Source organism: Dendrobates tinctorius, unplaced genomic scaffold (assembly GCF_039654945.1).
Source record: "Dendrobates tinctorius isolate UK_male_01 unplaced genomic scaffold, ASM3965494v1 ptg000388l, whole genome shotgun sequence".
Classification (NCBI taxonomy): domain Eukaryota; kingdom Metazoa; phylum Chordata; class Amphibia; order Anura; family Dendrobatidae; genus Dendrobates; species Dendrobates tinctorius.
The window spans coordinates 1500086-1515556 of NW_027362054.1; the positions used below are offsets into that span (position 1 = coordinate 1500086).

General features: G+C 45.0%; 1 protein-coding gene across 1 annotated transcript; it reads right to left on the reverse strand.

Annotated features, from left to right (window-relative positions):
* Positions 1 to 6413: 6413 nt before the first annotated feature.
* RND1 (Rho family GTPase 1) lies at positions 6414 to 12519 on the reverse strand. The gene is made up of 5 exons (XM_073563462.1): positions 12295 to 12519; positions 11089 to 11176; positions 7670 to 7779; positions 7426 to 7560; positions 6414 to 7075 (listed from the first exon to the last, which is right to left on the reverse strand). Exons 1-5 carry the CDS (start codon positions 12412 to 12414, stop codon positions 6830 to 6832), a joined length of 699 nt encoding a protein of 232 aa, XP_073419563.1. The 5' UTR covers positions 12415 to 12519; the 3' UTR covers positions 6414 to 6829.
* Between the last annotated feature and the right edge of the window lie 2952 nt (positions 12520 to 15471).

A 15471-nucleotide genomic window follows, 5' to 3' on the forward strand; every position in this document is an offset into this window, starting at 1 on the left:
TGCAGCATAACTGGGGCCACTCACTGTGCAGCATAACTGGGGCCACTCACTGTGCAGCATAACTGGGGCCACTCACTGTGCAGCATAACTGGGGCCACTCACTGTGCATTATAACTGGGGCCACTCACTGTGCATCATAACTGGGGCCACACACTGCAGATAACTGAGGCCACTCAGTGTGCAGCATATCTGGGGCCACTCAGTGTGCAGCATATCTGGGGCCACTCACTGTGCATCATAACTGGGGCCACTCACTGTGCATCATAACTGGGGCCACTCACTGTGCAGCATAACTGGGGCCCCACACTGTGCAGCATAACTGGGGCCACTCACTGTGCATGATAACTGGGGCCACTCACTGTGCATGATAACTGGGGCCACTCACTGTGCATTATAACTGGGGCCACACACTGCAGATAACTGAGGCCACTCACTGTGCATGATAACTGGGGCCACTCACTGTGCATTATAACTGGGGCCACTCACTGTGCAGCATAACTGGGGCCACTCACTGTGCATGATAACTGGGGCCACTCACTGTGCATCATAACTGGGGCCACTCACTGTGCATCATAACTGGGGCCACTCACTGTGCATTATAACTGGGGCCACACACTGCAGATAACTGGGGCCACTCACTGTGCATCATAACTGGGGCCACTCACTGTGCACATAACTGGGGCCACTCACTGTGCAGCATATCTGGGGCCACTCACTGTGCAGCATATCTGGGGCCACTCACTGTGCATGATAACTGGGGCCACTCACTGTGCATGATAACTGGGGCCACTCACTGTGCATGATAACTGGGGCCACTCACTGTGCATCATAACTGGGGCCACTCACTGTGCATCATAACTGGGGCCACTCACTGTGCATTAGAACTGGGGCCACACACTGTGCATTAGAACTGGGGCCACACACTGCAGATAACTGAGGCCACTCACTGTGCATAACTGGGGCCACTCACTGTGCATTATAACTGGGGCCACTCACTGTGCATCATAACTGGGGCCACTCACTGTGCATTATAACTGGGGCCACACACTGCAGATAACTGAGGCCACTCACTGTGCATCATAACTGGGGCCACTCACTGTGCACATAACTGGGGCCACTCACTGTGCAGCATATCTGGGGCCACTCACTGTGCAGCATATCTGGGGCCACTCACTGTGCAGCATATCTGGGGCCACTCACTGTGCATTATAACTGGGGCCACTCACTGTGCATCATAACTGGGGCCACTCACTGTGCATTATAACTGGGGCCACACACTGCAGATAACTGAGGCCACTCACTGTGCACCCTCGGCTTATACACGAGTCATTAAGTTTTCCCAGGTTTTTGTGGCAAAATTAGGGGGGTCGGCTTATACTCGGGTCGGCTTATACTCGAGTATATACGGTAATTATTTTTGCATCGCTTTATTCTGCGAGCTATAACTTTTTTATTTTTTCGCTGATGACGCTGTATGGTGACTCGTTTTTTGCGGGACAAGATGATGTTTTCAGCGGTTCCATGGATATTTTTATGCGTCTTTTTGATCCCGCGTTATTGCACTTTTTGTTCGGCGGTATGATGATAAATCATTATTTTTTGCTTCGTTTTTTATTTTTATTTTTTAAGTGGTTCGCTAAAGGGGTAACTAATGGGACAGTTTTATAGGGCAGGTCGTTAAGGACGCGGCGATACCAAATATGTGTACTTCTATTGTTTTTTTCTTTCCAAAAAATGAATTTATTGGGGAATATTTTTTTTTTCTTATTTATTTAGCGATTTTTTAAAAAAATTATTTTTATACTTTTTTTTACTTTATTAGGTTGTCCCAGGGGGGACATCACTGTCCTGTGACAGATCGCTGATCTGTCACAGGCATAGACACAGACTACCTCATGCCTGCGCTTTGCAGGCACTGAGGAAGTCAGCTCCCTACAGGCCCCCGAAGGTCCCCGTTGCCATCTTAGATCCGGGGACCTGTAGGGAAAGAGACCCCCGCAGCAGCGCTGCACATTGTGCTGCTGTGGGGGGCTCAGGGAAGCACGGAGGGAGCCCCCTCCCTGCCGATGCTTCCCTTTAACCCCCGGTACACCTCGATCATGTTTGATCGCAGTGTGCAAGGGGTGAACGTGTCGGGGGCGGTCCGTGACCGCCCCTGACACATTGTGCCGGGTGTCAGCTGTGATAATCAGCTGACACGTGGACGCCGCTGATCGCTGTGACGTACTATCCCGTCCCTGGGAATTAAGTCCCAGGGCACATGGACGGGATAGTACGTCACATGGGATTAAGAGGTTAATTGAGGGGTACAACCCCCAAAATGAACATCTGCGTGGATGAGTTCCTAATACATTTCAAGAGAAGGCTAAAATTCCTGCAATACCTGCCCAGTAAGAGGGCCAAGTATGGAATTAAGCTCTACAAACTGTTAGAGTATCTCAGGGTACACCCAAAGGTTTAGCGTTTATGAAGGGAAGGACACTCTGATTGAACCCCCTGAATGTTCCCTTGTCCTAGGAATGAGTGAGAAATTTGTTTGGGATTTGGTGCACCCACTACTGGATCAAGGTTAGTACCTGTATGTAGATAACTTTTATACCATCATTCCACCCTTCAAGGGCTTCTCTGCGCGAGCTACAGTAGCCTGTAGTAGCGTCCGCAAGAATCAGAGAGGCCTCCTTAAGACGCTAATTGGCCAGCTGCTCAGAAAGGGTGAGAGCAGAGGGATGTCCTTTTCTTAACCACTATACATGGTGATGGCAGCTCCCCACCACTGTACTGGGATACAACAAGAACAGGGATGAGCTGATAAGTCTGATCAAGTCCTCCAACCTATAGTGGCATAAGAAAAGCCAGAGTGTGGTAAAAAAAATAAGAAGCAGGCTGTGCACATTGTACAGATAGTAATGTACAATGTTTACATGCTATCAAGATGTGCAAGCCAGACCAGTATGTACCTTCTGTTCCAGGACGTAGTAATCAAGGCCCTAATCTTTGGAGATCACAAAGGAGTGGTGACAGTACTTTCGGAACTGAAGGTGTTCATATCATACCAGGCCAACATTTTCCCGGTGAGGTCCCTCAAACCACAAAGAAAGGAAGATTGCAAAAGAGGTGCAGTGTGTTAAGGACGGGGTATACGCAAGGACATTATCAATGTGACGCCTGCCTCGACAAACCTGGCCTGTGTATAAAAGAATGCTTCAAACTGTACCACACCGCCATGGACTACCAAAATAATTTCTATCTTACACAACTCACATATGCCAATCTGATGTACACTACATTCTCGCAAGCCAACCTGATATACACTACACAACTCAAGTATGCCAACCTGATGTACTGTACACTACTCCTGTATGCCACACACTTATAAAATTCACATACCAGGAAACACTAAATCAATTCCAATATAGGGTCACTTGTGGGGGGTTACCACTGTTTAGGCACATTAAGGACTCTCCAAACACAACATGGCGCTCGCACACCATTTCAAAGTCTGCATTCCATAATGTCACTCTTTCCCTTCCGAGCCCTGCCGTGCACCCAAACAGTAGTTTTCGCCCACATATGGGGTATCAGCAAACTCTGAATTCATTGCACAACAAATTTTGGGGTCAAATTTCTCCTGTTACCCTTGAGAAAAAAAATTGGGGCTAAAAACTTGTGGAAAAATGTGATTTTTTTTATTTTCATGGCTCAGCATTATAAATTCCTGTGAATCATCTTTGGGTTTAAGATGCTCACCACACATTTGGGGGGGGGGGGGGGGAGGTGTCTATTTTCCAAAATATCATCACTTGTGGGGTTTTTTCACTGTTTAGGCACATCAGTGAGTCTCCAAACGTGACATGGTGACCGCTCTCGATTCTAGACAATTTTGCGTCCAAAAAGTACTTAGTTGCTCCTTCCCTTCTGAAGCCCGCTGTGTGCCCAAACAGTAGTTTTCCTCCACATATGAGGTATCAGCACACTCAAGAGAAATTGCACAATTTTGGTGTTCATTTCCTCCTTTTACCCTTGTGAAAACAAACTCTGGTTTAAAGTAGTTTTTTGTGAAAAAAATTATATATTCTTTTACTTCCACTGTTTCGGTTCCACTGAAGCACCTGTAGGGGAAATAAACTTTTTTGAATGTGGATTTCAGCACCATGAGGTGTGCAGTTTTTAGAATGGTGTCACTTGTGTATTTTTTTTGTAATTTTTGGTGGAAAAATGAGAAAAAAAAAATTGCTGGTCATCTTTAAACCCTTCTAACTTCCTAACCAAAAACAATTGTTTGAAAAATTGTGCTGATGTAGACATGTGGGAAATGTTATTTATTAGCTATTGTGTGACAATTCTGTTTTTAGGTCATAAGAACTGCAAAATTTTTGCCAAATTTTATTTTTTTCATAAATGCAAGTCATGTCAAATAAATCTTACCATGAAGTTAAGTGTCACAAAAGTCTCAGTGACATTCATTGAGGTGTTCCACAAAGTGATGGTGGTCAGAATTGTAAAATTTGGCCTGGTTATTAAGGTGGAGACAGGCTTGGGGGTTCAAACACACCAAACTCTGTTCTATCATATGGACAGTGCTATAACTGTAGCCTCCTAGGTACCTCGATTACACAGAAGGGTGAGCAGTTTTACTTTCTACTATACTTAATAATTTGTTTGACTGTTGCTTTAAAGGGCATTTATAAATCATGTACATGCCCTTTTATTTGTAGGGCTATTTATGCACACATGCATTATCACTGTGCACCTGCAATCTGGACAGCACTTTCATCATGGACTTCATGTAGACATCATACTTTCCTGGAGCCTCCTGAGGAACCATCAAGGTTATACACAGCAAGGGATGCAGACAAGTAATCTGAATTAAGTATGTCTTATATTTTACATATGTCTTTATACACCATATATTTAACTGGAGTTTGATTTGGAAAGCCATTACACGTTATTTGCACTAGATTGAGTCCTTGGGATCCTATAATATCCTAAGTAGCTTTCACTATTTAATAGGACCTGACAGGGTCAGCCTTTGCTGAACGGGGGTGCTAACCTCTGAGGTCAGATAGGGCTGTACCTTATGACATATAGGGAAAGACACAGGGTTTTCTCTTGGGCATGGTTTACATAAAACCTTTTCTCCATCATCTGTGGTAGTATACATCTATTTTATACAATATCACTTATGCATGATATATCAATGTATCCACACATTTAAAGGGTTTTTCCTCTTTTAACCTGCCAATTAATACCCTTGACATTGTGAGCACATATTTTCACTGTTTCTCACTGACATACAATACAGGTATGGCTTCTGTGGCATGGGAATAAAGACACCTTTCTAGAGTTTTCTACAAATGATCAGTAGTTTCCCAGGTGTATACATTTGTATGCCTGACCATAACATTCCTTTTTTAAAAGTGTATAGTGGAACACCATAAGTATTTTGTCTTAAGCAGCCAATATCGTTGAGGTTAGTCTCTGCAAAGAATATGTAGTATTGTACTTTAAAAGGGTAAGCCAGGACAAATTAGTTCTTAGACCCATAGCAAAAAGTAGTCAAAAGGCTAACTCCATGCCTTTTCTGCCCACTGCCAATCTCTGCCAGCTCAGTGGTCACAAACCACATATGCCAGCGAGTCAGCAGTCTCCACTGACAGAGCAGCAGCTTCTCTCTGTTCTGCTGATGGGGTGTGACTACCGATGTCATGCTAATTGACAGGCAGCTCTTTGCAGTTAGGCAGCGGGGGCTGTCAATCAGCATGATGTAGGCAGTCATTTCACATCAGCAGAGCAAACTGGAAAGGACTTTGAACCATTGAATCCCTGGCAGGAGCAGTTGGTGACTGCTCAGATTCAGCACTGGGTAGAACAGCCAGGTAGTTAGCTAACACATCCAAGTGCTTTAATGAAACTGGGATCATCTTAAAAAAATAAGAATGTCCATGGGCTATAGACTGAGGATTAGTTTTGCAGAGACATTGCCCTTTTTTAGGATACTTTCCAACAAGACTCATGGCAATGTACTCTAAAACTGGGTGGGGTGGCAGAGCTTCCTTGTTCATTGAAAATCACAAACAGCAAAATGTGGGACTCCCCTTCAAGCCATATTGAGCTAATCTGTCAAATCTAAAGTTGCATACCTTTAATAAAGAAAGCATCACACGTGTTTTTGGACTGTATGCACGTGTCTTTAATTATGTGGTAGTGATGTAATCTTGCAAATCCAACACGAGATTGCTTCAAGATTTCCATAAAAAAAAAGTTTATTTATGCCGTGCCAAGATGTTTTGAAATTAAAAAGTCCAGATTTGTTTCTCCCATATATTGTCAATAAATAAGTGTAGTGTCACAGATCAAGCACACAGATTTACAGTTGATTAAAATTAAAAAAAATGTATACAGTCTTCACAGCGCAGGGAAGAAAACCACTTTAATCAGCAGTTTCACCAACAGCTGCTACCTATACAGTAATGTACAGGCACAAGTACCACAGGGTTAACACTGTAATGATAATTTTCTGGCAAGTCCAGGGAGTTGGCCAAGGTATGGGAAGGGATAATTCTAATGAAAGCATCCTTTTATTTTAGTGGCCTCTGGACATCCTCCACCACACCATTTGGATTTCAACTCCACCTTTTATGTGCAATCAAGTCTTTGTGCAAGTTTTCTCAGCCCTTCTTCTCCAAGCCTCTGTGCCAGCTCAATCCCTGGGGGTGAGGCTACTGCGCTCAGGATCTTCACCCCCGGGCCCGGCGTTCTCTGCCAGTAATGATAAAGAACGCTGGGGAATGTCCAAAATCTAATACAAGAGTCCATGTTTCATGCAGCCCTACATCAGGCAACAGCTCTTGGCCTTCTCTTTCTTGAAGGTGGAAGAGATTAATTCAGAGCGACTAGGTAGATTTAAGAGTCTCTTCGATAAACTCCGGACAGGGCTTCTACGGTTGGGGGGTGTAGGTTTAGACAGACACAGTGAGGATGCAGAGCGAAATATGCTGTGCACACTTTTTTCTGATGTGAAGGCTGAACACTCTAGATAGCTCTCAGCTCCTAGTTGCTTGGCAGCAGCACATCCCTGAAAAGAGATGTTAAAAAATGGTGGACTGTTATAATACATAGGTACAAGGGTGATTGATAAATGTATTTTGGTACACAATGCCAACTTACATCCAGTCCATGTTCCCACAAAGCTTTGTGCTACCATGGACAATGAAGCACAAGGGAATCCAACACTAAACGTCCCAATTTATACTAACAAACATGTTGCCAATTTGGCACAAGTGCCAGTTGGTTGCAGACCAAGTACAGACTAGTCATAACCAATTACTACAAAATGAACTGCATCGAGGTCATAGCGAACAGATCAGCATTTCATGGTGGATGTGATAGAAGTGTCATGTATTTCACGTTGAATTATGCACAAACCTGTTCATATGACACTGGGGTCTGTTTCTGGTTGGACAGCTCCATAATTGTGCTGAGGTCAGTTCTTAAGTCTGTTTTGCAGCCTATCAGAAGTATTCTTGTGTTGGGGCAGTAGTCCACAATTTCTGTCTTCCACTAAAAGGATACAGAAAGTCAGAATAAATGTAGTGATCTTTTGCATCAATTTCACTAGTATAAATACATCCGTCTATGCTGACTGAGCAGAAAACTGAAAATTACCCACCTTCTTTAATGCACTATCAAGGCTTTCTGGTCGGCTCACATCAAAGCAGAGCAGCACAGCATCAGAGTCACTGTAGCAGAGGGGACGGACATTATCGTAATAAGGAGAACCTGTCAAGAGAAGAGATAAATGGTCAACAAGTGTGAAGATCAGACACATGCTTGCCACCATTCACATGGAATGCAAAAATAAGTTTAACTAAACTGCCAATTGCTTTCTTTGCATTTGGAAGGAAAAAAAAAAAAAAAAAACAAGAAAAAAAAAAAAACACATCATTTACCCTTATGTACTTAAATGTTAATGCCATCACTATTGGAAAAACTATTACATAACAGACAGCCCCTACTACACATGCCAGAGAGGAATTTGGGTTATTTGGTAAAATACACAAGTGGCTCCACTGTATACTGGGAAGACATGCAAGTTAGGCACAGGCTATACTAAACTACAAAAGACATTTTTGTTTATCAGATTACATAAAAGCTTTTTCTGTCATTGCCATTTAAGGGTGTCACTTCTGTAAGTTTTACTTCCAGGAAGCAGACTATGGTCTATAGTCATTCAGAAAAAGTGGATCCTCCAGCAGAGGTGACCAATGTTATGCAGCTAAATAAAATAAGTGGTGTGGAAGCACAATATTAAGAAAACAAAATGAAACAGGGATTATCTATTTGATGCAATAACTTATGGCAACATTTTAAGAAATAGTAAGCAAAAAGCACAAAAAATAAAGTTGAAATATTAGTGCAAAAAGCAAACTGCGGTGCACTGGTGAACCACCAATATGGCTTTACAGCCATGATTATACCATGGTCCATGGAACCACTCTGGAGATATGAGCTCTAAATTCTGGTGACCATCTAGGTGTTCGCTTAGAATGTAGTTTTAGCAGCTACCCTATTCATCTATGACTTAGAGCCACATGCAGCTCACAAGCCACATGTTGGGAACAGTGGAGAAGATATTTTCCTTTTATTCTGCCATTATTGGACTTTATTGAAAGCTTTGTGATCCAAATTGAGCTGAGAATTTCAGGGACAAGTTGGCTACTTAGACTGAACATGGGTAAATTCTGGAGCAATCCTTCCCTGAGGAGGCCATTATAAGTGACAACAGCCTCTCTGTAGAGAAGAGGTTTGGGAAACCACATCAGTTTAATGACCGCCTCAAAGAAGGAGCAATCATGAGTTTTCCAGCAGAGCATGCCAAGTGAGCCACCATGCACAAGAGCCTTCTCAACGACTTAAGAGGCCAGAGACAACGGGTAGCTCTTAGAGCAAAAAAGAAATTAAGTAAAGGAGTTTATTTGGGGGGTATGACGCCTGGACAGCACCCCTTAGGCACACACCGGGCACGAGAGCTGGAAGTCGTAAGCTTTCCGCACTTCACCCTCCCGTTCAGGTTTCAGCTCAGCAGCTTCGTGCTTAGAATAGCAAATACCCCCTCCCTGACTAGGAGAACAGTTTCCATAGCAACAAGCTCAGACCAATCCTGTTAGTCTGCAGCCTCCTGTCCCCCATCAAGATATTCTATATCGAAAGATGCATGATAAGGACGTAACTATTATAGGTGATCCTACTCAGTGCTGTATGCCACTGGTTATGTGCCAGGGTTCAGTAGTAGCAATAGCGCCAAACACTTCCAAATTACTGAGATCACACATCCCAGATGCACAGGATGAAACATCCAGACATGGGTCATGGTTAAATATACATTAGAAGCAAAGTTTCAAATATCAGCTATTAAAACTAAAGCTGTGCTCACTCCCCAAAGGTGAAGATTTTAACTTTGAAATTAGTTGCAGCCAATAATTTCATTCCGAGTCCTGGCTGGCGACCTGGCATAGCCAGTGTACTGTTCAAGGACTGGCTGGTGCCTGCTGCATCCCTTCCCCTGGGGCTCTTCAGGAACTGCGTAGCTGAATGTACAATTCTGGCGAGAAGATTCCTGCCACTGATCTGCAGCATTGACTAGACTGGCTGTGCATAGCAAATAGCCAGCACTGCACCTCTGGAAAGGTAATCCAAAATCAATGGCACAAGGGCCTGTATTAGAGCACGACAAGATTAAAGACACACACTAAGGAGACGTATCCAATGAGTACACAAGATGGCCAGCATTCAGAAGAAAATAAGGAACACTGCTTTCAAAAACCTTTTTGAAATACGTAACTTTTTTTTTGCTAGGTTCATTGTAAAACTAATGGAAACAAAAACATCCCAGTGACTGAAAAGCCATAAAATGGAAGCGAGAGAGCATAAGGAGATGGGCCTTTTTTGGACAACATTCAGGAGAATGAACAATTCCATCTAGTTAGCAGTCACAATGTTGCTCTTAAGTATGGAAATGACCAATAGATGTTGGCCACCAGTGGCTCCCATTCACATTTCCCTGAGGGCAGTTTCAGGCTTGAAAGACCAGTAGAACAGCACCCAGCAAGCAACGCCATAAACCTTTCATTATGGCCCTGTAAGAGGAATGTAGAAAGCTCTACAGTTCATTCCCACCTATAACTGTCCACTCCTCACTCCCATAATACTGGAAGGTTAGCACAAGAGAAGGCATATCATAAGACAATGCAGGAACATGTCTGGGCCCAACACCTAGAAGAACACATTGCTGCTTTCATAAAAAAGCTTTAACATGTCCTTCGAGGAATCTGGAGGAACGTTTCTGAAGAGCAGCTTTTAGGCTTGAATGAATTAATATCTTGGGGTAAGGTCCAACAATGCTGGTGATGTGGGAAATCATAATTTTACTCTATAATCCCAATTGTAGGGACACCCCAGGATAAATAAATATGGCTGGCAGACATTAGCAGCATCTGTCTTTGTAGCCATTTGTCCATCAGTCACCAATACCATAATGCTAACAGCAGGATAAAGGCCATTGAGGGTGTCAAACTAAACAAAAATGGCAGTTCATTGCTTCCTTCCTGTATCTGAGCAAGCAGACATCTGCTGTAACTACAATAGGATGGGTCGAAACAGAAACACTGACGTTCTCCTGAGCAACTGTAGTCAGCTATAATATATCTAAAATCCCTTTCTCTTTCCCCAATACTTGGCCCTAAAGCAGCATACCCAACTCATCCTGCACACGACACTGGAGGATAGGTCAAGGGTCAGTTTGTTTTTTTTGTTTTCTGAGACCAACGAGTTACGCCTCATTGCAAATGGTCATTGCTCATCATTCCCAGTTATTATAGCCCTGCTATCGCAGTCACTTGATCTCATGTCACATGTCTACAAGTCAACATGTAACCCTTAGCTAAATAAAACGACTTTATTTAGTCTCTCGTTTAAAATAAATTGCCCATCTCCAGCATGTAGAGCTTAGTTGAATGAAGCCGTATATTAATCCGCTTTAATAATGCAATCTTAATGACAGGATCATGTTGCTCCTTGCACAATACATACCTGATGTGTCCCATAAGCTGAGCTCCACACGATTCTCCTCCGTCTCCAAGCTAGCTGTGTAGTTCTCAAACACTGTGGGTACATAGGTCTAGAAACAAGAGACACACATATATAGCTTACTGACAACACTGCAGCCAACAGAGATACTTCAGTGCAACAGAGCAGTGCTAGGACATCATCGGAGCCAACACAAGCACAGGGGAGTTGACACCTACGCAACACAATGGAACTGCGGGCAAGAGAGCTCGCCGACACCACTGCAGCCAACGCAAGCACACGTGTCTCAATGGCACCACTGCAACATACAGATATTGATACGCAAGGCAAGTGCACCACACAAGGAGACAATCCAGACAAGCAAGACAAAGGAGAAAAACCAGAGTCAGACTTCAGAACTCCAGAGAAAAGCTCAGCAAATATTGACATTTCTGCAAATTCCTGACAACTAAAACACTTATCTGCCCAATCGGTTTACACAGTTCAGATAAGAAAATTGTGACCATTGTGTGATGAAGGACGGGATAACAATGCATTGTTACAATGTCACAGGTAATGACACCTGCACAATAGCCATAAGCTGGTGGCTAGAAAGACAGTGTACACAATCAGCATTCACACCACCACTACATGTAACCCTGGGGTGACAGGTTGACCTTTATCAGCCCCCCATTTTTAGGATTAGTGATCTGCATGTCCCATCATCTCAATATGAAATGGATCACAAATGATTGCACCCCAAATTACCCAATAATTCACCACACAGCCTTTGTTACAAAGAGCACAACTTCACACCAGTGCCCATCATGTGTGCCCCCACAGATGGCATCATTCTCACCACATTAACCAAGGGTCTCAAACACCACTAATTAGAATTTATTAATTAAGGTTAATGAGCCAGCCGACAACCAGGCCAGAAATGGGAACATCGGAATGGTCCAATAAAGTGGCATCACACATGGGCATCCTGGTGCCACCACATACACCCACACCACCCAGCAGAGTGTAAATGCCAGGACAGGGCATCTGATCTGGACCAGGGCTGCTGGCACGTCAGTCCGGAGCCTGGGAACAATGCAGTCACAGCCCAGTGCACTGGCATCCCAGCAATGTCACAGGGCTACATGGGAAGCTGGGCACCGGGGTTAGAGGGCCCCAGTACAAAGCCCGGGAGAGGACCCACTCCGCAGCGACCCCACAATAACTCACCTCAGGGTAACAGTCCTTCGCCAGCACTTGCAGCATCGCCGTCTTCCCACAGTGCACCTCCCCGACCAGCACCAGCTTGCACCGGACCACGGCGGGCTGAGGATTCCTTCTCTCCTTCATTGTATGGCGGTAACAGCTCAGGACGCGCAGAACACAAAGCGGCTTCCAATTAGCGACGCAAAAAGCTCGCACGAGAATCCAGCGGCGCTCTGAGCCTTCTGGGCACATTCCGCTGTATATATAGGCAGCTCCGCGCCAATCACAAGGCGAGGACTCGGAGCCCGAGGGCCAATCCGCGGCCGGCTCTGTAGCACGCCCCGCCTCCTTAGTGTGATAACCCGCGGTCCAGCGACCTAATGAAAGGCATGTGGGTGTAATGTGCCCTGGTATACAGTGTGCGCCCGGGTGGCCGGGTACGCGGACCGGAACCATCAGTGTCACTAGGATAGCCACCATTCAGCTTTCCTACACACCTGCATGTCTACTGTGCTGATATAGGGGTGAGCTCTCCACATCCCTGTATGATGGCACCAGGGCTCCCCCGGGTCAGACGTGGTGGCACAATTAGGGCACCACTAAAACTAGGCTGGGAACCCTATGGAAATGAAAGAATTCCCACTGTGGTCCCATAGCGAAGTGTAGGGCAGGGCGGCACCAGGGCCCCATGGCCAGCCTGAGCCACGCCACGAGCCCCAACTACTGCGACCAGACGTATTGTGGCATAGGGTACGGCACTGGAAATACTTCCGCTGTGTATTGCTCCGCCGTGCCAGTGTGGGAAATCGGAAGCCACCTGCAGGTCAGCCTGGGTGAGCACTGAAGGCGGATCCGCTACGCGCACACCAACGTGCCCCAATGTGCTCTCAGGCCAATCTGCGGAGCACCGGGCCCATAAATATGTCCAGCCATCGGCAGAGTCCGTGGTGTAACGCAGCACATGGGCTTATAGGGACAATAATGGAGGTGAGCGGTCAGACAATAGCAAACGTTTCCAAACACGAAAGGATAAAGACGGCTCTGACCGATGGCGTCTTCTTCTTCAGTAACTCCAATCATTATCGGTGGAGAGTAGCAGCACACGTCTAAGGCCGGGGTCACACTTGTGAGAAACTTGCACAAGTCTTGCGTCTCAATACCCGGCACTGCGACCGGCACTCGACGCGCTCAGCTGCATAGAAATACATACAGCCGCACACTCCGGTCCCGAGTGCCGGCGGCAGTGCCGGGTATTGAGGCGAGAGACTCGTGCGAGTTTCTCACAAGTGTGACCCCAGCCTAAGGCGATGGCTCCAGAGCTAATAAAGAAATAAACGCCACTGTCTTTATTCTTCGGTTTTTGGAGATTGGGTGTCATTTTTTTTTTACATGTTCTTTAGAATGACATGATGTATGTTATGTTTTTGTGCCCCTCTTCCCTGTATAGAAATCTTGTGCTTATAATCAACTGAGCTTGATTTTCAATAAAAGAACCTTAGGGACGATTTCTTGACCACGCCTACTTGGCTAACAAGACTAGATTTACATACCAGGAAGAGGTGCTCATATCTCAGGATCGGAGAGCTGTAGGAAGAAAAGAAAAGCAGCACCAGATTCAGGACAACAGGTAAGAAAATGACATTTATGGCAAGTGACAGGTCCTTTTAAAGCCTCATTTCTGCCGTCATGTTGGATGACTACAAAACAAGTGTCATTTTTATGGTATCAGGACCTAAGGAGCCACACAGTACTAAATAGTCCTAACAGGTTCCCTTTAAAACTTTCTAAATTTACTGTTGAACTTCTTGATCTGTTCATCCCAGGTATAAGACCCCTGTGTTGTAATCTAATGCCTTGTATTCATGCCACGATCACATTAAACTAAAGGCTCTCACACAGGCTACACGAAAGTCAGCTGAAACCGCCAATATCGGTGGGCTTGGCCGACAGTCTAACATGTTTGGGGGCCTCCCGACTATCCCCAAGAGATGACGAGGCTGGAGATAAGGATTTGGCATATCCGATTTCGGACTGCTCATCTTTTTGTTAACATTGAGATAAGCTGGTGCCAGATGAGTCTGGCAGTGACTCTCTCATAACGTACACAGGAGGACTGGCTCCATGAGAGCTCTTGTGTATGGAGATGTCAGGTCTGAAAGTCGTCAGCTGAATGGTCGGCCGACAAACATCTATTTTTTATGGAGGCTTAAATCCTTTGGTCACACAAGTTTAGACAAAACCTCACTTTGGTTAGTAGATAACTCAGGGCTATTGGACCCCAGGAGAAAGGGCCAAAGTCATTCCTTAATTTCTATTAGGTCATAGCTAGCTTGTTCAAAATCCCTAAATCCGGGCAACCCCTTAGGGTGTGTGCACACGTTGCGGATTCTACTGCGGATCATTACACCGAAGCCTCTACCTTGTGCCAGTCATTACACTTGCTACCCATCCACTCCAGAATTCAGTATAAACTTATTACCCTCACGCACAAAGCCCTTCATAGCTCAGCACCACCTTACATCTCCTCCCTTGTATCAGCATACCACCCTACCCGCGCCCTCTGTTCTGCTTATGACCTGAGGTTAGCATCCTCAATAGTCAGAACCTCCCACTCCCGTCTCCAAGACTTTACACATGCCGCGCCAATTCTTTGGAATGCACTTCCCAGGTCAATACGATTAGTCCCCAATCCCCACAATTTTAAGCGTGCCCTGAAAACGCATTTATTCAGACTGGCCTATCGCCTCAACACATTAACCTAATCTATCCCTGTGTGGCACAGCCAAAAGTTTCACCATAACCAGGTTCCCCGCATCATGTTCCCACATGCTTTATGCATCCATTAGCCCTCTGTGTCTGTACTGTTACACACTTAACATTATGGCTGGTCCATACAATCAGGGCAACTGTTACCACCCACCTTTCGTGTCTACCTCTTTCCTCATAGACTGTAAGCTTGCGAGCAGGGCCCTCATTCCTCTTGGTATTTGTTATAATCTATGTGATTATTGCTATGCTGTAATGTCTATTGTCTGTACAAATCCCCTCCGAAATGTAAAGTGCTGCGGAATATGTCGGCGCTATAAAAATAAAATTTATTATCATTATTATTATTATTATTATACGCAGCAGTTTTGGCCCTGTGCGGTGTACAGTACCATTATATTCAATGCAAAACAGAAACCACAGTGCACATGCTGT

Excerpts from the sequence above, each read along its gene's own strand:
- RND1 (XM_073563462.1), bottom strand. The coding sequence starts at position 12,414 with ATGAAGGAGAGAAGGAATCCTCAGCCCGCCGTGGTCCGGTGCAAGCTG. Across the intron at positions 11,177-12,294 it reads CGAAGGACTGTTACCCTGAG|ACCTATGTACCCACAGTGTT; the intron begins GTGAGTTATTGT and ends TCTTGTTTCTAG. Across the intron at positions 7,561-7,669 it reads TTGATAGTGCATTAAAGAAG|TGGAAGACAGAAATTGTGGA; the intron begins GTGGGTAATTTT and ends GTATCCTTTTAG.